The sequence below is a fragment of the Epinephelus lanceolatus genome, chromosome 11 (genome assembly GCF_041903045.1).
Source record: "Epinephelus lanceolatus isolate andai-2023 chromosome 11, ASM4190304v1, whole genome shotgun sequence".
In the NCBI taxonomy this organism is placed as follows: Eukaryota; Metazoa; Chordata; class Actinopteri; order Perciformes; family Serranidae; genus Epinephelus; species Epinephelus lanceolatus.
The window spans coordinates 15,296,767-15,323,378 of NC_135744.1; the positions used below are offsets into that span (position 1 = coordinate 15,296,767).

General features: G+C 41.7%; 1 protein-coding gene across 2 annotated transcripts in view; it reads right to left on the reverse strand.

Annotated features, from left to right (window-relative positions):
* LOC117269805 (glutamate receptor 4) overlaps positions 1-26,612 on the reverse strand; it is a 188,169-nt gene that overhangs the window by 11,628 nt on the left and 149,929 nt on the right. For both annotated transcript variants that reach the window (XM_033647147.2, XM_033647139.2), the window contains exons 11-13: positions 20,396-20,769; positions 3,861-4,059; positions 1,291-1,538 (exon numbers count right to left, since the gene is read on the reverse strand). In XM_033647147.2, the coding sequence (XP_033503038.1) occupies positions 1,291-1,538; positions 3,861-4,059; positions 20,396-20,769 (821 nt within the window). The remainder of the gene's footprint in view (positions 1-1,290; positions 1,539-3,860; positions 4,060-20,395; positions 20,770-26,612) is intronic.

A 26,612-nucleotide genomic window follows, 5' to 3' on the forward strand; every position in this document is an offset into this window, starting at 1 on the left:
GTTTTAGCTTGGCGATGTTTGCGGAGCCATGTGAAAATAACAGCCTTGACCAACCATGTCACCTGCTCTCCATGTTGCTGGTGTGTTTCCTCGCTGGTATCCGGACAAGTGACTGACAGAAGATGATAATCCCCAAAAAAACAAAGATGGAGGCCTGGAAGAGGAGGGGGGAACTACCGTGATCTGTCAGGGACTCTTCCTGGTCAAAGCAGTGGCTGAAAACTGGCACCAGCCTGGCTGCAAAACAAACCAGCAGCTGTTCTGCTCTACTTCGGGCTTCATGTGCAGAGGAATTTACAGAAAACAGCTAAAAGGGTTGGATTTACCACCTGTGAGGAGTTGAAACAAATTACTTTGCTTGTACGAAGAATAAAAACCTTTATGTTTGGCTCTTGTTTTCAGTGCACCCACTAATTACATACGATCAGTGATAGTCGTGCTTCATGTATTTATACAGCAGAGTTGCTTAGAGCCTTTATAAAAGGCTCGCTCTGAAATTTTCTAACATTTTCTTGTACCTCCGCAGGAGAAAATGAAAGTGCAAGCAATCATGAAGCTGATCTCCACTGGTTTGCAGACGTGTGCACGCACACACCTGTGAAATTTTGCCTTTAGTACATATATCCACTCCCTTCAGTGAGACCTTGCCGGCGGGCTTTGATCGATGAGTGTGCGGATTGAAAGTGCAACTCCCCACAGTAATGACACTGTATTCTCTGGCAGGTCTGTAAATTCCACTATGTGCGGGAGGCAGTGACAGAGTCTGGCAGAGTTACCCAGGGCTGAGCATTCAAATGGCTCCCAAAACACTATTTCAGTCACTTAGTTGAAAAGAAAGAACCAGTCAACCATGAAGGAAAGCTGAAGTAGCATTAGTGAAACATCTCTCTGCTAATTACATCTGTATATATAAATGCAGATTATCCTAAATGGTATTTTCTAAATTAGACATTTTCAGAAGTTTACTCAAGCCTTCGAGCATGCCATTCCAACATCTCTGCCCAAACAGCAAGCACAAGCACAAAGATTTACCTGATGTGGAGAGCTGTGAAGAAAGAAAAAATGAAATAACCACCCCTGCATGATCACGGTGACCCCCCCCACATGCATGCAACAAACAAGGATGACAAAAAGCCACTACTTGTGCCCTCTACCACAGATGTATATTGCCCAACCCACCCACACCAAGCAAAGTAAGTGGAGACAGATAAAGATACAAAAGGCGGCACACCAGGGAAGGTGGAATACCATAACAACACGTAGAACATATTGTTACACTATTCCACCCACCTTAACTGTGAACCCTTGGGTGTAGCTACTCCGTAGCCTTTGGAGTCCAAGTTTCCTCCCACTTTCATTGTGTCGCATGGCTTGCGTTGTTCTGTGTACTCATTCATGGTGGACTCCAAGAGGAAGGCGTATTTCCCTTTGGACTTGCGGACCCGTGCCACGCCCTCAGCCGTGGTCTTGGTGAAGACCGTGGGCTCAGCAGACTTCATGTATCCCCACATCTTCTCGTAGACGGCGATTTTGGACCGCTGTGGGGTTATGAGAGGGTTGGAGGTTCAAAGGCAGATGTGGTGGTGGTGGTGGTGGGGGGGGACAGCATGTCCGCATACAACAGCAGGCAGAGAAAACATGGAGTCTCATTTCAAAAGCTCACATAACTGGTTTACTAGAACAAATTCTTATTAAATACATATACCAGCAATATGTAACTATACACAATGGTGGATTGTAAGTTAGCACATTAAAGTGGGATTCATGGTGAATTGACGGCATTGACTACCTATGCCATAGCCTGACGTGCACCTCCCCAGAAATGTAACTACACATCGCTGCAACGCAGACCTGTCTATTTTTGTAAGCTGAAACCACAAACAGTCTCATGTGCAGCTGGGTAACCTGGATATGCCTTTGAACTCTGCTTTATTGTAATTTTTTTTTAGCAAAAATGCTAATGTTTGTTAAGTACCGACTGTACAACTGAATAAATGAGACCTGGATTATTCTCCATGCTGGTGTTTTGATACAGTTTTGCTGTTGTATAAGATGGTCGCCAATGACTTCAGTTCATGAAAAATGTTCTCATTTTTTGGATTCTTCGTTCACCATGGAGGCATGCAAGAAAAACAAAACTTTCTTCATGAATACGAGGTAAAACATGGTGAGTAACTGATATTTGAAAGGTCATGTTGATGGTGAGGGATTCCTACTTGTAAAATTTTGATGTACTTGTATTTTACTTGATCATTTACTTTATATTTCTGCTCCACTGCATTTTGGAAGCTAATATTGTACTGTATCCGTCTGTGTGTTATGTGTCTAACCAAGTCTCGTCATGAAGTCTGGTGAGTTGAGTTGTTGCAGGAAGACAATAATAAACAGACTGAATCAAGCGAAAGGTAAAGAAGAATGTTCTCTAAAGGGTCCTTTCCTATGAAATTTGAGTATTTGGGCCACATTAAAAATTGAGAATAAAGTCATACTAGTTCAAGAAAAAGTTGTAATATAATGAGAGCAAAAATGTATTAAAATAAAAAATAAAATCTTTAAAAAAATTGCAAATTAATGCATAAACCACTCAGCCACCACATTTTCTCACTGATGGGGACTTTGTCGTATTTCATGCTATGTCAGCTGACTGTCTGGCATTAATTTGTATGTTTTTTTTCTTATAAAAATATAAGTCATGATCACGTAATACTCTGACTTTTTCCCATAACATTACAACTTTATTCTATTATAATATTATGAGTTTTTTCCTGAAACAGCATGACTTTATTCTGATTAAATCACAGCTTTGTTCTTGTGATACTCACACTTCTTTTCTCGAAGTTACAACTTTATTCCTGTAATATTTTGTCTAAATTCTCAAAATACCAGATTTATTTTCCTTAGTTTTGCCCTAATACTCCTTAGTACTTTCCATAATGTCGTCAGACACTTTTAATCACAGTCTGAGCCTGTCAGTAGCAAAAACAAGCACTTTTAGTGGACGTACACTGACGGTGCACAATTGCCCCGACTATTACAGCCATTTAGCGGCTGCAGCGCTGTCACTCAACACTGAACCAATTTCAAAAATTGTTGTTCCAATTAGTGACACTTGAGATTAAAGGACATGGTAAACAGGGTTCAGGTAAAGAAAAAAAAAATCAGCAGTTTTCCTTTAATGTTGTACATTGAAAGAAGAACTACTACATGTTATTTCACTTTTTTACCATATCGTAGGATTCAATTTGATTTCTGTTATATATACTTCAAAGTATTGTATTATTATTATTGTATAGTGTGTACTTATGTACTTTATATGTACTTTATATTACTATGTATATAATAATTATTCATACCTGTGCCTCATATTATAATGTATATATTGTATATAGCTGTTTTAATGTTACCTCCCCAGCCTCTTTAATATTCTTTTATTCAATTTTCCATTTATCTCACTAAAACAGAACTTTATCTCTCTTCTACCTCTGAGCCTGTCTCTGTGAGTATTTCGCCTGAATGTGGGATCAGTAAAGTTTTATCTTATCTTCTTACATCCAGCCACACCACCTCTTTACAACTTGGGTGTGGTACAGAAATGCATAACTTCCTTCACGTGGAAAACCTTTGACACTGAACATCATCAAGAGCAGAGATTTCCTCCTGAACGTATCCTACTAAACAAGTTTTGACTACATAATTCTAATTTCTAGGACACAGGGTTGCCATGGAGACCTGCTAAGCTCCCTCATGTTCCTGCTGACACTTTGAAGAGTGCGTGATCAGCCTTTTCTCTGGTGTGTGAAAGATGTGCATGGGTTCCCCCTACCTGTCGACCACTTTAACCCCTGTTTACACCAACTCACCCTGAAGAACTCTTTGGTCGAGCCAGAGTCCAATGTGCCGTAGGCGATGTCTGTCTGCTTGGCCAGGTCCTCTGCGCTCTCTATGGGGGAAACCATCCTCTCCACAGTGAGGAAGGCAGCCAGGTTAGCCGTGTAGGACGAGATGATGATGAGAGTGAAGAACCACCACACTCCTCCGACAATTCGGCCCGATAACGATCTTGGAGAGGAGGGAGGTGGAAGGGAGCGGAAGAGGGAGAATATCGTGGGGACAGTTTGGAAGGATTAGAAGGCAGAGGATGGCAAAATAATAGGAGGGAAGACGGGAACAAAAAGGGGATTGCCAGAAAGTAGAGCCAGGAAAATGATTATTGGAGTGGTAAAATAAGAATAAGGAGGAGAGGAGAAAAAGGGATCAGTGGGGTAAGATAGGAGGACAGAAAACAGTCAGTCAGTGTTGGAAATACAGTGACAGAGAAAACAATTAGAAGGAATGGAATATGACTGAAGCATGGAGAGACTAGCCACCTCTGTGGGCACCAAAACTACTGCTGTACCACCACAAGGTGGAGCTCTGACAACACAAACCCTCCAGAGCTGAAGCTATCCCTCATTAGTGCAGATTGCCTCATAAAAAAAAATCCCACGTGCTTGTGTTGACCGGCTTCGATAACGGAAAGATTGGCTACTCCTCTCCTTCCTCCTCCCCACCCCACCATCTTTTTGTTTATTGGTAGGATGAAAAGAGCTGCAGGTCCCCCCCAGCCGGCGTGGCGGCGGCACTGTTCTTTTCTTGTTTGTTCGCTCGGGGGAGACAGATAGCCCGTTGCTCAGGAGCAGCAGAAGGTCGTGAGGAGAATCTTAAACCATAAATGCTGCATTGAGGAGAACAAACAAGATCTCCCCTCGGTGCAAATCAAACAGCAGAGGATACAAAACCCTCAGGCCTCCTTGTCAGATGGAGAGAGGGAGAGAGATGGGGATATGAGACGGGGAGGTGAGAGGCATCTGCAACGGTCAGTGTTTTCTTGGCTGGTATTTCCACTTTGTCTTATTGCAATCTGGCCATATTCCATTGTTTCCAATATACACAGGAGTTCTCCATGTCCTGTCCTCTCAATAAGGATGGCAGCATCCTTTTCCCACATACAGTAAATCATATGACACCGTGAAGAGCCGTGACTGCTTACGAACCTTTTGAAAGAACCACTTTATTTGAACAAATATGAAGGTTCTGCCAATTCAGACCCAGGCAGAACTGTCACTCTAACCACAGAATCCGAGAGGAAACCTCTGTTTTCTCACTCTGTGCCGATGAAAGTGCCTGTAGCGGCTAAGGCGACTTCCAATAGAGAAAGTGCTGCAGTAGAGCATGTCTCCACACACACACACACACACACACACACACACACACACAGGAAGCTTTGCCCATGAAATAGACTTACTTGACGTATTAGCTCTGGATTTGAATACAAATGACTTCCCTCTCTTTTTCTCCCCACACTCCATTTTCCCTCTCCTCGAGACGATTGAGTATTTTCTGTGGCTTTTGAGCACAGAGAATTATAACTGTAAAATAATGAGTGAATGGGCGGAGGGTGTGCATGATAGGACGTGTGGATGAGTTCTATCCTCTCTCTTTCTCCGCTGCTTAATTTCCTTTTCCCACCTGCCAAAATCCCTCCATTCTCTTTATCACACCGTCTCCATCTTTCTTGCTTTTTTCCCCCCCAGTGTGAGCAGCAGAGGATTGTGGGAGTGTAATAATGGGACAAGAGGAGGAGTGTCTCTTTGCCATCCCTCCATCCCTCTGTGCTGTGTCTTTGCTGGCTGATACCACTGACTTTGATCCGTAGTGACACACTGCTGTAGCTTAGCGCTGAGAGTTTGGGTAATTTACAGGCCACGTCAGTGTTTTTCTTTCATCTCTATTCACCTTGAATTAATCATGGTATTACACAATGGATTCTACGTCATATATGTTGTGATAAGAAAGGGTACTCTCATGGAAGGGGCCGATTATTAGGCTTTTATCCATCCATCCTTTAGCTATACTCACTTATCCTTGAGGACTGCGAGGGGAATCCCAGTTGACATGAGGTGAGTGACAGGGTGCACTCTGGACAGGATGCCAGTCAACCACAGGGATAATACAGAGGCCACGTCCACACTAAGACATTTTCATTTGAAAAGAGCATTTAAAACAAAAACAATCTCCATACGCATTAGAGTTTCAGCACCGTTTCAGAAATAATCTTCGTCCATACTACAGTAACACGTCTGAAAACCCATACCACATGACCATTCACATACACTGGGTGTGCCCATGTCAGTGTAAACAGAAAGCAGATTGTCCGCTTTACAGTTGTTTCAGGCCCCCAGGACAGCAGCTCAGCCTTTCCCTTCAATTATTCCCAGCCAAAAAATCCCCTGTGGCCCAAGAAGCATTTTCCCCATAGACCACCATTAAAAATGAGATGTTGTAAAACTGTCCACAGGACACCTCGAACTGCAAACAAGATCAATTATGACTCTTTCTATTCTTAATTTTTGATCCATGGAGGTTTTATATTTGTAAAACTTTCCTTAGGGTCAAGAAAAGTGTTCAAAAGAATCCATAACATAAACACAAAGTCTATGAGCAGAGCGGGAACTCGTGGGTGGGGCCAGTGGGAGAAACACTTCTGCGCATATTCAGTGAGTCGAATACCATGGAGGTAAACCCGGAAGCTAGAAACTTTTTTTGCCCTATGCACCACGCAAGCAACTTCACTGGAAAAAAAGAGATCATACATCTATGGGTTGGTTGCTTAGTTACAGAAATACTACAGAGATGGCAAAAAATTAGCTCAGTGGTATCTTTGTGTGGAGTGACTATGAGGTATAACTGAAAGCAACACATGAGTATGAGGGGTCAAGGCAACGGCTGTAACTCTTCTGTATGCTGCCGACTTGGCCAGGTCTGCCTTGTAAAAGAGATTGTTGATCTCAATGGGACTTACCTGAATAAATATTGGTTAACTAAATAAATAAAAATAAACATACTGGGAGTCGTTGCCAAGCAAACATGGCAACATATCAGAGTGGTACCGGGAGCATTATCCATTGCCAGGGAACCACGGCATCCTCCTTAACAAGCCTCCCCTGGAATCACTAACACCCCTGGACTGCTTTAAATCCTATCTCTCTGACTGTACACATTTATCCAGCTCAGAACTTTCAAATCCCAGCCACTTCCAGTCACTCCCTGTGTTCCTCAAGGTTCTGTCTTGGGTCCCCTTCTGTTTATCATCTACTTACTTCCTCTCAGCTACATCTTCCATAAATTTAACATCCATTTCCATTGCTATGCGGATGACATCCAGCTCTATCTGTCCACCAAACCTACCTCCCTCCACCTTTCTGCCTACCTCCATGTCTGACTGCCTTCAGGAAGTCAAATCCTGGTTCTCCTGCAACTGCCTCAAATTAAATAGAGATAAAACTGACTTACTTCTCATTGGCACCAAATCCACCTTAGCAAAAACTGACAGTTTCACAATCGATATTGATAACTCTTTTGTTTCCCCCTCCCTGCAGGTGCTCAGACCCAGACTCTTAGTCTGAGCGTCATCCTCGATAGTCATAGTTATAATAGTTATAATCTCAGATCAGTAATGTCACTCAGTTTGCCTGCTTCCATCTACGCAAAAATAACTACTTGTGCCCTTCCCTCACACCAGACAGTACGGCCATTTTTGTTCACACCCTAATTACATCCTGATTACTGTAACTTGCTTCTTTTTAGTCTCCCTCTCAAGTCCACTCACAAATTTTAACTGGTCCAGAACTCTGCCACTCGCATCATCACCAGAATCCCCTTCATCAATCACATCACACCTGTCCTTCAGCAGCTTCACTGGCTTCTTGTTAAATACAGTGTTGACTTTAAGATCTTACCCCTCACCTTTAAGGCCATCCACAACCTAGCTGCTCTGTACCTCTCCAAACATCCACACCCCCACCCACACTCTGAGGTCTTCCTCTTCCATCAACCTCAATGTCCCGCCAGCCCACCTGACCATCATGGGGTCTGGAGCCCTAGCCTGTCTGTCAGAAAACTAAAAACTTGTCAGAGTAACCTCAGAAACTGAGATTAAGCAGAAAAGTTTGTAAGAACAAGAGATGTTAATGTCAGCGTTATGTTTTCAGCACTGGGAGTTATAATTGAATCATTTGCATTTCTAGTAATACATGTGCCTATCCAAGTGTGGTCATTGCAAGTGTTTTTGTGCAATACAAAAGTGTTGGAAAAAAAGAGAAAATGTTTCACTGCAGTTGGATGTTGTGAAAAACGTTGGGGAGAACTTGACTGTAATGATGTACGAGCTCAGTTTTCCCACGAGTGGAGGCAACTAGAAAACCAGACGGGGGAAGTACTAGAAGAAATAAAGTGGAAACAAAACAGAAATTGGCTCCAGTGTTGGGGGAATGGGATTCATCGCAGCAGTCCAGGAAGCCTCGGGGTATAAAGAATACTAAATGTAGGGGAAAAAAGAGAGAATAATTCCAGCAATTATACAGCACTTAGTCAGCACTTTTCCCCCACCGGTTAACTCGCTTAAGTTAAATTAATTTGTATTTATTAAATAGGATAGGAGAGATCTAAGAGGCTGGCATGGTCTGCATGTTGGCTGAGTGGCATTTCTGCACTCATCTGCAACAATTTATGTGATTAAGCTGCACGTAAGAGAACTGGAAAGTTATTATATGTGAGAAGGAGACTCAGACACACCGACATATCAGCTAAACATGTACAGAACTTTATCAATTGAATCTATTCGTTTACAACACAAAGCATTTTCGATCACACGGAACTTTATTTCAAATGGTCCAAATATTAAAAATTCCAAATATACCCAACATAACAGGAGAAATGTGTAAAAATGAAATCTTCATTTAGAGCACATAGCTTTAAAGAATGATTGGAACAAGCAGCATACTCTCTCTATATATGCTGTATGTATGTGATGATGTCATCCAGCATGGAATAATGATTATTTTCTCAATCTGAAACCACAAAAACAGACCCTTTAAGATGGGGTAGGCAGTTTAATTTTGGACAAAAATCCCATAAAAAATGTGAGCATATTTTAGACTTCTGCACCTCCTCTGAGCTCTGTTTTCAGGCTTCAGAAACTCTAACCTGTGACGGGAGACTTTGGCTAATCACATGTCATTTCAGAGAGAGGGTGTTCCTTTTGGCAGTCCGGCTCAGTTAAAATAATCGATTCATCTGATTAAAATCGATATTCATTTGAATCACCCAATATCGATTCATAAAATCCCAGATTGATCTTTTAATATATGCTTTTTACAACAGACGTGTGAAGCTTTAACCCTGGTAATCTCGCCAGTAGTAATGGCCCATAAACTGCAAAGCAACCCAGAAAAGGAAGACGAACTCACAAAAAAGAGAGTCTGACAATAAACGAAAAACAACAACAACAAAAAAAAAACAAAACGTGAGGCTATCCAGGCAGTCCTAATATTTTTTGTATGTTTTCCTATGAAAAGCAATTCACCCAAATTCATACATATCCGGCATGTTTTGAAAGGCTGCGATAACGTGACCAATGCGCTGACAAGCAGTAAACAAGAAAGCAGTCTCGAGCACTTGAAAGGAGGCAGGTTGGGGTGGAGGATGGGTCACAAAAAAACTGACTTTCATTATGTAGTTAACGTTAGCTAAAGCCTCAAGTCACAGTGTGTCCTCTGCCTCACTCCCCCTACAGACCACCTCGCCCAGAGGAGACGTGGGCAGCAGCACTGGAGACGAATCCCCACAGCAGCCACAGCAACACCAATCAAGCCAGCACAAACTCCAGCTCCCGGGCACTAGATGCAAATCTGCATTTCCTAGGATAGCAAAGGCATGACATATGTGGCTCTCCTGGTGATGGACTAGTGCTCATTGCCTTTGTTGGTTGGATTTAGGCAAGAGGAGTAACATAGGTTAGGGTTAAAGTGAGACTGTCAGAGTAACCCAGTCAGAGACAGAGTAAGGCAGAGAAGGGCGGGTCATTCCTTTGCTATCCTAGGAAACACAAATTCACACACTGGACAACCCAGACTCCTCGCCAGATCAGCTAACAGGTTTGACCCGGTGCTGCTGCTGGCCACCAGCCCAGATTCCTCAGATTCTCAGATTTCTTTATTTGTCATTTTTATGCTCCACACATGCCACCAATCAATAAATATGCTTCAGTGCAAATTATAAATATAAATAATGACAGCAGACTGAATAAATAAGAGCAATAATAAATAAGCTAAAACTGTGAGGCTAAAAGAGAATAATTAATTAATATGGATTAATAATAATTAATAATAATTTAATTAATATGGATTAATATGAATAAAGTACCAGTAGAAACAGTTCCATGTGCAGCTGTTCTGTTGTGGGGTTTGCACTGGTCAATCTCAAGCTGCTACAGCCGCCGACCAAAGCTCCTTCTCCAGAGCAGCTCTCCTCTCGGGCAAGCAGTCCACAGAGGTGGGGAGTGAGGGGGAGGGACCGTGGGGTGGCAAACGTTAGCTATTTCATTCTTGTCTGATTAATAGAGAGAAATTACAGGGCAAGGAGAGGCTGAGCGAATGAGCTGTGCGCAACTCTACAATTAAACAAGATGAAATAAATCAATGTATAGGAAACACTGGGTTACTGTTTGAAGCATGCGCATATGGCTGGTGGGAGGAGCTTGGGGCAGAGAAGGAGGAGCTGCAGGAGGAGGGAGTATTTTCAAATTCCGCTGTTTTTTTCCCCAGATTTCTGCGTATCACAGGTTTAAAAGGCAAAACAATACTGAGGCAGTTAAATATAAATTCAACGAGAAGCAAAAAAAATCTCATCTCAGGACTGAACACAATATGGTTCACATTAATGACCAGGCTAATTTTGATGCGCTCACATTCCCTCTTTTATATCCTTCTGATGTGACAAAATAAACAGCGAAATAAAAAGCTGCTGTCAGAGATGATTTGCTGCAGAGTGTGTGTGTAGGTTTTCCACAGGATTTAAGGAATATCTGCGGGACAGGGAAGAAAACAGCAACATGAAGTGGAGGAGGTGATGAAGTGAAAGACGTAGGGAGAGACAGGGAGAGCTGTGACCTTGAGCGGAGCCTAAATAAATGAGGAGGTGCTCGTCTGCTCCCAGGGTGATACCTGGGGCGAGACCACACTATTTCACTTATTCATAGCAGACAAACTGTCACTCCAGATCCCTCTCTCTGCCTCTACTTCCACTCTCTGTTGCTCCCCGCCTCAGATGCAGCCCTGATATAATATTTACAATCTGTGTAGTAGCGTAAATTCTCAAGTAACAACCAGCACAAACAAATAAAAGAACAACATTTTCTTTTCAACATAATCTACATTTCCACTGCACTAATAGCACCAGCACAATGGCCAATGCTAGTGTTTGTTTTATTTTCAGTTTCCATTTCTTTCTATTGCTGCTAAGTTTCAGGCAGCAACTCTTCCTGTAGAATTTTCACATTAAAAGCCTCACTGAAAATAGGGATGAATATGCCCTTTGAGCTAATGGAAAAGCCTTTAACATGAAATTAGATAAGATAGGATTAGATAAACCTTTAGTAATACCCAGCAGAGGAATTTGATTAAGCCTCACAAACACAGGGGCGCTACAGATAAATGAGCCTAGAGAAAGTTATTAAACAAATAATGCATGGTATATAAAATTAATATTAAACGTTTTTTATAAATAAATAAATAAAAATTAGAACCGAAAACAATACAGAGTATATGGAGTGTACTAAAGTTAAAGTGGCATAATCAAATATAATAAATAATAATAATAATAATAATAATAATAATAAATTCTCGTAATGGGCCAACCTCTTCATGATTGAACTTTTTATTCAATGGCATACACGATGGATGTCAGAAGTAAGATCTGACGGAGTTGACAGAAATTATGTATTTATTAATTTCAATTCTGATGGAGTTGACAAAAATCTGGGACAAATCACCACAAAAAAATATATTTTAAAACAAAGGTGATTGTAGTAGTTAATATTCTACACCAGTGTTACCAGTACATATGGTTAGTTTTAGATTTTGAAGGCTTTTAACACATTTTTTAATCGTTGGGATGTGAATTCTTGTCTGGGACAAGAGTGTTTAGACGTGAAAGCAGATCAAAATATTATATAAAACACATATATTTCATGCATATAAGTCCTTTAAAAATAATGCTTCATCCCAGAAATGCAACTACTGTATTGGTAAGTTACTATTTTTAAGTTTGTTGGTTCTTTTTGGTAGGGCATGCTTTGTCCCAGGTCTCAAGAATGGGTGACAAATAAAGGCCCCAGACCACCCTTCACGATCCCTCTCACTGGTCTATCTATCCATCTGCCGGCTCAAACAGCAGCACCAGCTGCTGAGAAGGTCAAAAGGCTGGTGATATACCATCAAAGGCAACTCAAGCTCTTTCATCCTTCTGCAAAACCCTCTGCTCCATGTGCATCATCTCCTCAAGAGATCAGCTCTGTAGGATTAACTCAAACACCTGAGGTAACATCTCTGCATTAGCTCCTCATGATGTCTGAGGAAAGGTTTCTCTGTTTGATCAGAAGTGGATCTGTTGTTTTACGTTCACATTTTAAAACACGTTCACTTTTAATTTTGTCAGTCCACGAGGATGGCGAAGGCATGACCCGCCCTCATCATTTTGATATGAACACATTGTTTTAAGGGGTCACAAGCAAAAAGAAAAAAAGGTTGAACAACCATTTCAGTGGCGTTTGGGGATGTTTGTTTTGGATTAAAGCTAATTCATTAGCACCTGCTGCTACAATGTCAAAGCAGGAAACAGTAAATTGGCTCTTGACTTTGAAGCTACAGTACAGACCACCACTGCACATACAGATACAATCAGAGCCTCCAGCACTGCCTGAAATTTGCAAGAATAGTGCGACAAATCAACTGAGTGTGAAGACAGACGAACTCTGCTGACATCAGCAATAAGCGAAGCGGCAGACTGGCCGTGTGACAGCTGGATAACAAAGCTAATTGGCATTGAATTAATGGAATAATGGGACTCTTGCAGATAGACCACTTGAAAGTCATTTCTCCTTCTCGCTTTTGTTGGCCTGAAATTCACAACTCAAATTAGAAGTTTGGCTTCATCTGCAGCCATCAGGAAATTTGCCATCAGCATGCACGCGCTCTGAGCTAATCAGGACTAATCAAGCCAATCAGCGTCCTCATTAGCTCGCCCAGAGACGTGGCAACTATGACTCAGCAGAGGAGCCAGAGATGATCCATGTCAAGGCAAGGGAAGTGACTGGAAACATCTGGAACGACCCGTCACACCTGCATGTGAGCAGCAGACGGCCGGTGTCGTGTTTTATTTTCAACACAGTGACACAGTGACATGACATCCTGCAGTCTCAGGAGAAAACACCAGAATAAACTCAACTTCTATTCATCTGGGATTTGTAGTCAATTAAAAAGACTATCGTGTCGCCATTTCATTTAAGCCCCCCTCTTCTCCTGTTACCACGGAGACATTACCATTGGAGACTAGGATATTAATCACTGAATTAATTATTATGGGCTGCCTTGAGGGAGCAGAAGGGGGTATTAACCATTATTAAGAGAGTGAGAGAGAAGGAGGTGTTCTATGCTATTTCAACCTCTGCCTTTTTCTGTTGTGTCACGAAATGAGTAAAAAAAAAAAAAAAAAAAAAGAGAGATGCTGATGTTCAGCAGATAATCCAGCTCTGTAGCTAGTCTCTGTAGCTAGTCTCTTTCTAGCCCTATGACTTTGTTAGCTGAGGGCTAATAGGCTGTTACAGCAGTATTTTATTTTAGTGTTTGAAAATACAATGTTTTTTCTCAAATTATAAGCCAAGGCTGGAAAATCTGGTTCTACAACTGGATTATTTTCTGGTTAAAATGCCAAAAGCCTTTGTTAGCTTCTTTGGAATATAGGACTGTACTCAGCCAAGGAAAATCCTGGTCGACTCAAAGTCTACCTACTTTTCAACCAATCGATTGGTTAATGAGGATAAATAGTCGGCAGGTTATCTCTAGATTAACTACATTGGCCACAGTGCACTGAGTACACTCTGCTGTTTAATTCATCCTGAGGCCAGCTTTGCAATCAGACTAGAGACTGCAGTGTATTAACACTATGCTACAAACGCATGGCAGCAATGTGATGAGGCGCTGAGCGTCTATTCTTCGCTAATCGCTGCATATTTGTCATTTTTGTGCCTTGGTGGACACATAGCCTCATGAGAGTAACAACAGTGATTTTCTGACCAATGAGAATTTGTCTACAAGAGCATGTAGACCAACCTAGCATAAGGTGTCAGCCCTATCGGAGTTGTAGCTGTAGTTAAATTTGTCCTTCCTGGGTATTTCTGAAAGGCCAAGACAATGGGCCTCATTCACCAATATCTCCCTTAGTTTTTTCTTAAATTTGTTTCCTAAGAAAAGTAAAAAAAAAAAAAAAGTCTATGTCAGAGAAAGCACGGGTGTGTCCTCTGGATTTATTTTGCCACTCTTCAACGCACTGCAAATGCGCAGTTTGTGTTGGTATGTCATTCTGAGTGGTAGCTCTACTTATCTGAACACCTGACTCCAAACGAGCTGCCATATTTAGTAGCGTCAGGGGTGGATATAGAATAACAAACAGACACATGGGATGCTGAAAAAGCGTGTAAATCAACCACCCAACCTGCAGACTCTTTAGTATTTTGAGTGAGTGAGTGTGTTAGAGAGAGGGACAGAAAGAGGGGGACAAAGGCTGAAGGTGGACTCACGTAAGGTTTCTGTAAGTTAGCCGATTGATATATAATATCTTACTCGGAACGCTGCTTTATCTTTTTTTTTTATTGCCTTTGTTGAAGAAAGACTCTGCAGCCTGCGGGACTTTATTGAAGACTATTCTTATGCTCCTCCCCAGATAAACATCATACATAATCTTCCGTGTGTGTGTGTGTGGGGGGGTGTGATTTCCAGCCTTTTCCTAGAATTTGCGCTTACTTCCATCTTAATACTTGGTGTTTTACCACAGCTTGTTCTGCCAGGGAAAGGACACGTGTTTCCTATGACAGTGTTTTTTTAGGTCACTCTTTTCCTAGAATTCTCCCCAGAGTGAGACCATTCATGGTTACGAAATTTTAGTATTTTGCTTCTAACTTGACCTTAAGGGTGAAATATTTCGAGGCCTTTTCGCCCGCTCCATCAGTGATATTTTCTAGCGTAATCAATCACTAATTATTAGATGGAAAGGAAAGATAAGAAAAATTATCTGGGATTTTAGGAATTTGTTAAAATCTCTTTACTCATGGCTGATCATTTTGTGAATTAGACTTGCCCATAAATTGAGCAGAACAAGTAGCCTGAAGGCCCATACACACCTAATCGACATCAAAGAACTAGTAGTAACAGCCGATTGATTCATCGCCTCACGTCACTTGTGTCTCGGCCAAAAAGTTGCACCTGAACACACCCAAAAGGCTACAGCCAACGGCCAGCCAGCATGCTTGATCTGTATCTGTGTGAAAGGAAATAACTCTCCATACCAGCATACGGCGGTCGTCTGGAAAAGTGAGGGATCAACGGGATGGATTCAAGATGCTAGTTAACCAGTTAGTACGTTAACAAAACAACCTGATGTTGAAGGAACAAAAGATATGCACAATTAAGAACTGTTTCAGCCAGAAACTTTAGTCGTTTGTTTGCTTGTGACACTTTCCCTTTCTCTTCTCATGCCCTGAGCTGAACTGCCGATCAGAGTGATTTCATTCACCAATGGGCTCCGCCAGTCTGCGGCGCTGATTCAACGCGCTACATTGGCTAAAAACAAGCTAAAAAAAGGGCCGGCTTGTGCCAATGATGCAGGACATACCGCAAAAACTAGGATGATAGACTCATCAACAGCCTGACACTGACCAACAGCCAACTGGCTTGGTGTGTCAGGGCCTTTATTTAGCAATATGTGGGGCATTTATAATGCCAGTGATCAAAGCTCAAAGGTGGCATTCATCAGATTCAAATGAGCCACACATTTGTGCAGTTGAAAGTAAAAAAAAATCTGACTTGAAATGATTGCAAGCAACATTAGTATAAGAATACAAATATGTTCATGCAGGCCTTATTTCTGTCAAATTATGTGTCCAGCTCATTAAGTTCTTATGTAATCCTTCTGTGGTGGTTGAACATGTGACCTCCTAAGACCTCCTCAGAGACTGTGATGCATGCAGACTGAGTTTCCATCGTCCTGCCAGCTCAAGACTACAACACATGAGCGAGCCTCTGCGGCCCCTTGCCCTCAAATTCGTCCCATTCACCTCTGCCCTTGTTGCTCCCTCCACGCCATCTAATCTCCCCTGTGTGGAGGGATTTGCATGTTGCCCTGTCAGGCTAAACTGGAGTGGAAGCGCTCCTGAGCTCTGGGGCTCTGTGCTGATGGATTGGGAGAGGCCCATGGGATTAGCAGTGACAGAAGGGGAATGCAGCGGGGACCACAGCCAGAGACAGAGAGGGTTGAAATGTAGACTTTTTCATTCTGATGCCGACATTGTTGTGCGGCTCTGGAGTCCTTATCTGCGGTACACAGGCAGAGATGTGGCGGGCAGGGGTGGTTATGGTGGTGGGTGGGGGTGGTCTGCACACATGTGAACAAAGCAAGTGCACTCCTTAAAATAAGTGTGCTTAATCATAGTCACAGGCCCACTATAGTCTCCTCTAAAGGTTGCTTACGTGAGGGCCAGGCTATAATGTACCTCGGGATCCTCCATCTTGTGTGTTTCTCTGTTCTCCTCTGGTGTGGGGGAGGCTGAAAGATACAGGCTGGTTTGGTCCTCCTTTCATCTCCTGAAATCTTACCAACTCTATTACAGCACAAGATCCATAAGGGCTTAAAGCAGATAAGAGAAATGAAAAACTTAAAATAACTATAGGAGCCATCTTAGCAGTCACTTAAAATAACCCAGACAATCCATCAGCTGGAACTTTAAGCTTGACAAAGCCATTCAAACAGCTAAGAAAGGCTTTACAGGAAATGAGAAACCATGGAGAATTACAGGCTTTACCAGTCTATAGGTTTGACCGTGACAGTAGATGTCAGCAGAGAGGATGCCAGTGTGTGATGACGGACAGGAAGCCTGATCTTTGATAGAAAAACAAAGACGACCAGCCCTTACAGGCTGGAGAGGAACACAGGCGGACAGTTAAGTGTACAAGCCCCAGTTTCTCCACCCTTCCACCAAAGTACGTCATGCTTACTAGGAACCAGTGTGCTGGTCTGAAGCCCAAGGGGTGCTGGCTTTGAGTGTTGTAATTTGGACAAAAGGGAAGAGAAGTCACAGACACGGTGAAAGACATCGCCTCGACAGTGTGTTTCTCACACAGGGTTCATATTATGGAGCAGACAGAGCCTAATGTAACTGGAGCTCAGGTACACAGACAAGAGCGGAGCCACAACTGCCGAAGCTGACAGACGCAGAGACAACCTAATTCCCTTACAAGCAGACAACGGTGTAGTGTATGCAAGTCAGACAGTGAAGAACAATATGGCTGAAGAAGAGAGAGGTAGAGAGAGAGAAAATCGATTTTAGCAGAGACACACACACTCTCTCCCTCTCTCTCACACCACACAGACACATAAAAAGTGTGATGTCACTGTGCACAGGTATACACACAGCATGAGCAGCAGACACACAGACAGAGACAGTAGCTAACAACACACAGCACTGTATTTGATACTTAATAAATCTAAATTAATATGATTTTAATAATAGTTTCCATGCAAATTATCACTTACATACATCAGGTTATGTTTAATGACTTACTTAAATAATATAGGTAGGCTACAAGTGGTGAGATGATGTGCACCGTAGCAGATGGAAACCTCATATCACCACAATGACAATATATGAGAACATAAGAAAATAGTGTAGTTTGAAGGAAGAGCTCAGCTTTCTTTACAAGAGTGAGATAAAAAGAGTGATTTCAATCTCATGTCTGTGGGTTATTCTGACTGATCCATCAGGTATAGTCCTCAACACCGCCTACACCTGTTTAGCACTGAGGTGAATAGAGAGGGTGAATGTGAGCTCTTTTGTGGCCCAAGTGCACACCCAAGCTCAGCTACTGGGGCTGGGTTAATCCAAAAGGCACAATGCTTCATCGAGTTGGATCAGATCAAGGTCAGGATCAGGCTCTAACCATAAATCAACTGTACCAAACTGCATCAGAGTTTGTTTGTAACCAGAGTGAGAACACCTCTTCAACAGGGTTTCAGTTCAGTTGCTTGGGCACACCTGCACAAACGAACTGCTACAAAATGGTAACTTCAGGATTCAAAAACGCCCTAAAGCGTTCACACAGAAAGTGTTTTGCAGGTTGCAAAACGCGAGGTGCACTGCACTGCCTTTGTAAAAAAAATTGACTGCCACTAGTAAAAAAAACGCTTGCTGCGCCTTTTTATTGTTGCCAGGCAACCACCCCATCACGTCCTTACCCTAACCTCCCTGTGAAATCAATTTACAATTTACTTATGTTTTATTTTATTTTATTTATTTTACAGTAGCTAGTTGCTGACATGTTGAGACAGTGGGTACTGTCTGTAGCTCTGGTTGAGGGTGAGAGGCTGTCAGCAGAGAAACAGAGATCTGTGTGGGTACATGAGACCCTAAAAAAGAGGGTGGATCACCAGGACCAGTTGGTCCAGGAGCTTCACCTCCATGATGGACATTTCCAGGCATATTTTAGGATGACTTGAGGGCGGTTTGACAACCTACTGTCTATCTTCTGGCCTAGAATAACAAAAATGAATACTAACCACAGGGAGTCCAGTGATCCTGCTGAGTGACTGAGCACCACTAGTTTCTCCGCCAACTGTAAACCTGTTGTCGTGGCGACCACAGAAGGCCCGTCTCTCAGATTATCCAATTGGACAATGGGAAAAAAGTGTAAATGACGTGGGGCACTTTTCCGCTCTGAGTTGAAGTTTTTTTTTCATCTTGAGGAGTTCAGAGCGCTCCGACAAAAACACCAGGCGCCTAGAGTGCAGAAATGTGAGGTGCGTAGCAGCACGAAAACAGCAAGAAAAAAACACTTAATTCTCCGGAAATGGCGGTTATGTTAATTAATGAACTTTAGAGGTGTTAATATGTGGACTTTGTAGAGAGCCAGGCTCGGTGTTTAGACCTGCTGTCAGTCTTTATGCTACGCTAAGCTAACAGGACTGCAGGTCTGCACTTAAAACACATACATGAGATTGATGTCGACCTTTCCTTCTCACTCTTGGAAAGAAAGAAAACAAGTGCATTTCCAAAAGCTTGAATTATTCCATCAACCACAGAGCCTTTTTAACCTACAAAGAATAATATCATTTGAGATCTTAAATTAAGTCAACACTAAAGTTAGTCTGACAGCTACTTTAAAATATGAGGTTTCCACAGCGTTAACGTAGTATACTCTACAAAGTAAATAATAAATAAAAATAATAATAATAATAATAATAATAATAATAATAATAATGAACTGTGAAGGAGTTATGGAAATGTATCATATCTAAATCATACTCCTGGTTCAGGTGGATTGTTGTTGAGTGCCAACAACAATCCACTTTGGAGTCAGGGTATGACAAGGAAGGCAATCCAGGCATGTTTTGACCACTGCAGGTCTTCGCAGGGCTTTCCTTGACCTGCAGTGGTTGAAACATGTTGGCTTTTGAATGATTTAGCCACTACAATAAAGGCTTTTTAATATTTCTTTCCTTTTTTCCATACTTTGCAGAGTGCCTGGATTGCCTTACTTGTCGTATCCTGTTGTTTCCTGTACCCCATGAGCACCCGACACAAGGTTATGATCTACGTTTGTATATACAGAGCAACCAGTCGTCTTTTTTTTCTCACTTTAAAGTCAATAAGAAAAGTCACACTGTGCAAGAACGTGAGGATATTTTTTTAGGTATTTCTTTGGTTTATGATGGAAGCTGCAGCTTGAATGTGAACATCGGTTGTGACTCAAACTGAGGACACACTACACAGCTGTTAGGAGTGTGAAAATATAAAAAATTTTACTCTCATAATGATAACAGATTATCTCCCATCTCCTGTTGCACAGATGATCTGAATTTTAAACGTGTGACCATTTTTTTCGTGCCAATGTTAAATATGACGAACAACATTAAGACTGAACAACATACTGATTCAGTTGTTTTTTCTTTTCACTGTCACAGGCTACGGGCTGTCACCAGAGGGTGTCAAGACGTGTCCAGTTTGCGTCAATCAGACATGCTTGAAATAATGATGAAGGTCTTAACTGGATTGGCAGGCGAGGAATTTAAGAACTCGTCCAGACTAATGCAGACACAATCCAATCGGACGTGATGGCACACAGTGATTATAATTGGCCTAAAAGTCATGTAATGTGTCCCCAGCCTGAAGACAAACAAAGCTTTGCAGCAAACATCCGTTGTACTTTTTTGAGATGAAATTCTTTGACAGTGTGATAAAAGCGTGTCTTACCTGGGGGAGATGTCACAGCCCTGCTGCATGAAGGCGCCCAGGGAGAACCAGAGGGAGTTGAAGATACCAAACTCATTGGGGGGCTGGTCGCTTGGCGGACCGTCGGTGCCCTCTTCGGGCTCCTCGGTGTGCCATTCGTACGGGCTGAAGCGGCTGACCAGGAAGAGCACCACGCTCACGCCGATATAGGCGAACACGATGCACATCCAGATCTCGTAGGCCAACGGGTCCAGGAAGGAGAACACCCCTGGTTTGGATTTTTGGGGCTTCTTGATCATGATGGAAATGCCCAGCGACATGAAGGGCTTGGAGAAGTCGATCACCTCCTCCCGGACCAACGTGATAGTCAAAGGGGCCACAGCGATTTCCGCTTTCTGTGGAGAGGGGAGGGATTTGGATGAAAATGAATTTGATCAGCCGTCTGAATGAGAGCAACTCTAAATCCAAATGATGACAGATAAACAAATGCAAATGATGGATCATCTCTCTGAGCTGGGCCATGCAACAATCAAACATCACTTAGTCACAGATATGACACGCCGAAGGCCAACAGCCAGCCAGCCAGCCATCAGAAAACAAAACAACAACAATTACCCCCTTTTTCTCCTCTCCTCAGCTCGTGTTGTTTTATCTGAATTTCTCCCTTGACTGAACAAATCTCAAAGTGATCGAGTTGAGACAGCGGCTGAATACATCTCGCAGTGATCAAGTTAAGACAGAGAGAGGGAAAGAAAAGAAATTGAAAAAGAAATTCTGCAGCCCGCTCTAATGCTGAGAGGCTTAGCCGAAACTCTGTGGGAATCAGCAGGGAGGATAAAATAATGTGTCAGAAAAATATGCTTACAGCACAGTAAGGCAAAAAATGGGATACAGCCACCTCTGAGGTCTGCAGCTGTGGAAAAGTGCACACTGGCTCGCTGAGAATCCACAAACCAGATTACAGTCAGTGACTTAGCAACACTTGTGACCTTGTCCGCCTGGCTTTGGGGGGCAAAGGGGTTTAATATCAGCAAGAATTTAAAGTTTCATTACGACCATCTGACACTTAGTGAGGTAGGGAAGGAGAAAATGGGGACGAGGGAACAGAAAATGAAAGAGATTTAAGTTCTTTCATCCTCAGCAAAATGCACTAAGATGACAGCCTCGGGGCATTTAGTGCGTGCTAAAATACATGGCGGGTTAAAAGAAGGCAGGGCTTTTGTGGTGGAGCGGGTTTTTCTTTTTTTTTTTTTTCTAGGGAGAGCCAGGAAGAACTGAATGGTCTCTAAGCAAAGACGGTAAAGTGCTGACAGCTTCCATGTCCTCAGACGTTCCCAGGAATGCTGTAGAGAAAGCTGCCAGCTTTCCCCATGCCCCCAATCACACTCTTTAGTGCAACACTGGCTACACACACTGGTGCGCAGCATGCATTTTCAAACATACCCACACACATACTGGTATTACTACGATTGTGAAGACCTGCCACTGTTCATTCTATCCCTCCTGGTCCTGATCTTATCTTTAATCTCAACCCTTTACACTTTTTTTTGCTTTACTTGCATGTAACAATTATCATAAAAATTCTTAAAACCAGTGATGGAGTGTAACTAAGTACATTTACTCAAGTACAGTTCTGGGGTACTTGTATTCCATTTGATTGTACTTTATACTACAACTTGACTACAGTTTGGAGGCAAATATTATACCTTTTACTCCACTACATTCATTTTAAAGCCTTACTTTGCAGATTCACCTGATCAGGATGTCATTACCCATTTAACTGTCTGTTGTCTGTGATTATAAGCCTCACAGATATGGATAACAGGACCTGCTACACCTACTGGTAGGTTCAGAGGGCCATTATTAGCCCATCCAATGGCAGAGTTTCCCATAAAGTCATTTATTCTTGGTGGCATGCCACAACAACATCTTCTGCCATGTACTGATATTTCATTTTTGGAGCTGAACAGTTCATTAGGAGCGCTGTTGGATTAAACCTTTCGGTTATTCATTGCACTGTACTCTCGTCTGGGCACAGGCGGAGCAGCAGAGCAATTCAGTGTGAACTGGGATTCTCGACACACGGATCTCATCATGGAGACCGCTGAGCCGGCAGCTAGCAGCTAATGGTGCTAACAGTGCACAAAGAGCTAACAACAGCAACAGTGCTGAAAGAGCAGTAGCAGAATGGCGGCAAATAGCTAGCCAGTGGGATACACACACAGGAATAACATGCACGTGCCACCAAAATCTCAAAGCACACTCAAAGCACACCTGTATTTATATCTGTGCACAGTAGCTTCTATAGTGTGTGTTATCACTCTTATCATGACATAAGATAATAAAAATGAGAAAAAATAAAACAGGTAGCTTTCGTGATACTGTCTACTGACTGTTTTCTTTTCTCTTTTCTTACAGTGGTAGGTCGTCTTCGCTGGTGCTTTGTTGTTAATTGTGCCATACAATAAAGCAATCCATCGCACCACTCACAGCTTTCTCCTTTTAAATGTTATCATCCCTCACACTAGCTGCCAATCAGGGCTTCTGATGTATCACACACTTCTAATTCCCGTGCGTGAAAGGCAGCAAATAGGTTCCCTGTGAAGTGTTTTTTTAAATTAAATGACATTTTTTTGTTAGATTTTGCCTCTTCATTTGGAAATGGGCATGCCCAACAGACTGATACAGTCAATTAAAAATTAATTTATAAGTTTTTGTATAGGCCCAGTTGAATATTGCCATAATAACATGTGGTTATCACAAATTCCCAAGGCACACCAGGATTGGCATCACGGCAGCACACCATTTGAGAACCACTGGGCTAGCACAACAAAGAACAGAGAAGCTCGAAATTACAACACACACAGAAGCAGGATGCCATTTCTCCACTACATATTTAGGCTATATAGTAGTTTGCAGCTATATTAATGCTCTGACTGTTGTATACAGCTCCTTTAAGTAAAAGATTGGAGTACTTCCTCCTCAACCGATCAAACTATGACTGTGAAAGAACAAAGAAATCCTGAACAATACTGATTTTTTGGTCTGGGACTGACAGGGTTAAAGTTCAAACCAGTCTGATGACAGATTCGTACTTGAGTTTTCCTGTTAAAGGATTTATGTTCAAGGAATTTTGCCTCTATTTCTTCTATTTAAAAGCAAAGCTTTTGGACAGGATGTGTTTCCGCTCAGTGTGCTGGTAAAGAGATGAAAATGACAGAGAACACAGCTGCACTTTTTATTTCCGTGCTTTTGACCAACCTGGTTAGTCTTTAAACCAAAAGTGCAGTGTACTGCTTGATCAGTCCTGACACATCCCAAACTGTGCCTCTCCCTGCACTCGCTGCAGTCGACTTCACAGTGAGTCACTGCAGTACCAAAGAGGCGCAGGCGAGAAAAATGCCACTTTGTGAAAATGCCACTTAGCTCATCACAAAAAAAAAAGGACTGGAAAAACTCTTACCTCAGACAAATTGCTGTTGGTGCTCATGAAAACATAAAACACATCATTTCCTGCACAGCTGAGGATGTTTTCTGGGAAAAGCAAACTTAAAAACTGGATAGAGGCTAAATAAATATTATTAGAGGGGAAAAAAATCTGACATTTATTTATAAAATCAAACTTCTTACTCAATCTTAACTGAAGATAAATCCAATTTTTATTTGGTTTAAGTGTCAAAATATTCACTTTAAATCATTTTCTTTATCCTTCTATCGTCATAAGGTTGTTTTGTCCTCAAAAACATTCAAGTACAAGAACACACTTCTCTCTGTCCTCACTTTGATGCCTTTTCAGGCCGTGAAATCCCAACATCGTCCCATACTACGAGCTTGTATCCATTTTGATCCCACTGCAAGGTCAGCAACAGCAGAGAGACACCTCGCCCCTCAGATCATCAGCTCAGAGATTCTTTAACAAGCTCCACACCTTCGCTTGCCTTCCTTAGCCCTTCCAAAAAGCTCGGCTCTAATGCTCCACTAATTCCTGCTAGCACTGATGCCACCAGAGACCGCTGGCCTGTTTACAGTTTCATTTCAGAAGGGTTTAATTATCCACATAGCAAACAACACACAGGAGCTTTGCTTCAGACAGAGAAGAAGGTGATCTCTGCAGATCAAGACTTCTTGTCCAGTTAAAACCTTCTGTAAAAGCTTTACTTTGCACACAACAATACAATCAATTTAAGCTGCTGTTGATGCAAACTGAACACTTCCTCCATGTTTACATGTTACCTGATAAATTCAGGATGATGTAAATTTCTTCAGCACTAATTTCATTATTACAACAGCCACATCAGAGTTTTCCTTCTCCGTCAGAAATCATGTTTTCATTAATTCATTAATTTCTAGTTGCTTCCATTTTTTTTTTTTCTTTAAATTGCGGTGAAGCTACAGTTTGTAATACTGGAACCTTACTGCACATGTGTTTCACAATAAAAGCCTTGCAGCAGCTCAAACAGCATAATCAATCCTGTTCCTGGTTGGCTTTTAATCCGAAACATCTGCAGGACGTGTTGAGTTTCTTAATGTTCTTACTTTGTGCACAAAATAATCAAATGTCTGTCTCTGAAGATGCACTCTATCCTGAAGGCATGGCTGCCTGCAATACCAGTAAAGGTGGATTTACACTTGGGCGTCAGCTCTATGCAGACCCTATGCACGTGGCCTACGCCTGCAGTTACACCTCCACAACACTGGGTGGCAGTGGGGTTTCTGTGAGTGCTGTTAAGTTTAGTTGATTTAAAACACACATTAAACACACATTAAACATGGCTTAATAGAGACAATTTCAAACACAAGTACACAAATCAGCTTCACTATAACTCACAGCATTCACAGACAATCACTTGACTTTATCTGGACACATTTTCCCCACAAACACAACATGCTAATGTTATTAGAACAAGCCTATGGCATTTTACATTGTGTAAATTAGCCTAGCAGCTAGCAGAGATTTCTTCTACTCATATAAATCCAGGGACAACAGCAACAAAGGTCGCGTTACAAAATTCAGCTCCATTACAACTCACAAGGTTCACTGACAAAACAACTGTCTTATACTAAACACGTTTTTCAAACAAATATAACATCCTAACGTTATTAGCACAAGCCTATGGCATTTTACATTGTATAAATTAGCCTAGCAGCTAGCGGAGATTTCCTCTGCTCATATGAAGCCAGGATAAATCACACACAAGACTTAAAATGCTATTTTGTCAAGGCTTTATTGTCTTCACAGTTTATTGTTTCTTATCTGTGAAATAAAAGTAAATAAAAGCTTTGTTTCCACTGAGGGAAATGGTTTCAGCTTACAAAGACAGACAGGAGGTCTGTGTTACCATGACCTGTGGTTACATTTCTGGGGAGGTGCACATCAGGCTACAGCGCAAGTTATGGTGTATAGGCTCCACGCTGACACATAGCTTACCCCATAGGTACAGCGTTGATTCAATGCAGAAGTATAAATCCTGCTTTTTTAAGACAGCCAGGCCTTGGGCATTTGTGCATGTGCATGGTCTTACAAATACATGGAGTATGAACAAATTCATGTAAGAAAATATTGATAAATCCTGGATTTGTGCATAAAATGTTTGTACGCACAGTTTAAGCATGGATTTGTGCCTATGATTATGAATAAGGCCCAATCAGAGTAGCAAAATCAATATCAGTTAATCCCTGAATGGAAACAGTTTCTCCATTAATCAGAGAAACAGCAGAAGCAGCAGACTGGTGTGTGACATGACTCTGATGTTGCACCGATTAAATTACTGCTATAAACAGGTACATTAAGCTTAATTTACCATGTGAGACACATTTTTATTTTTTTAAATACTGCTCATATGTTTCTTTATTTATCTGTGCTTGCCATAACTGTGTAATAAGTTTAATATCGGCTTTTATTTGAGAATTTATGATAAGTTGTTTCCATAATGACATTTTAACAAGCACAAATATATTTCTATTTCTATGGCTTTATTAAGATTATTAAAAGGTCATTGGGATAAGGAATGATGAAAGAATTGTTCTGCTTTTATGTCCTCTCTGCTTACAGTCTGAAGGAATTAATTTGACTTTGATGATTAATTTTCAGCTTTAAGAACCAATTTTTCTGTCAAAAGCCAAGCTGCCGTACAAATGTATTATTAATACCAACAGATTAGAAGAAGACACAATATTATTGTCTCTAAATACCATCATGAATCTTACTGACAGCATAAAATTAAAGTTTGAATGAGAT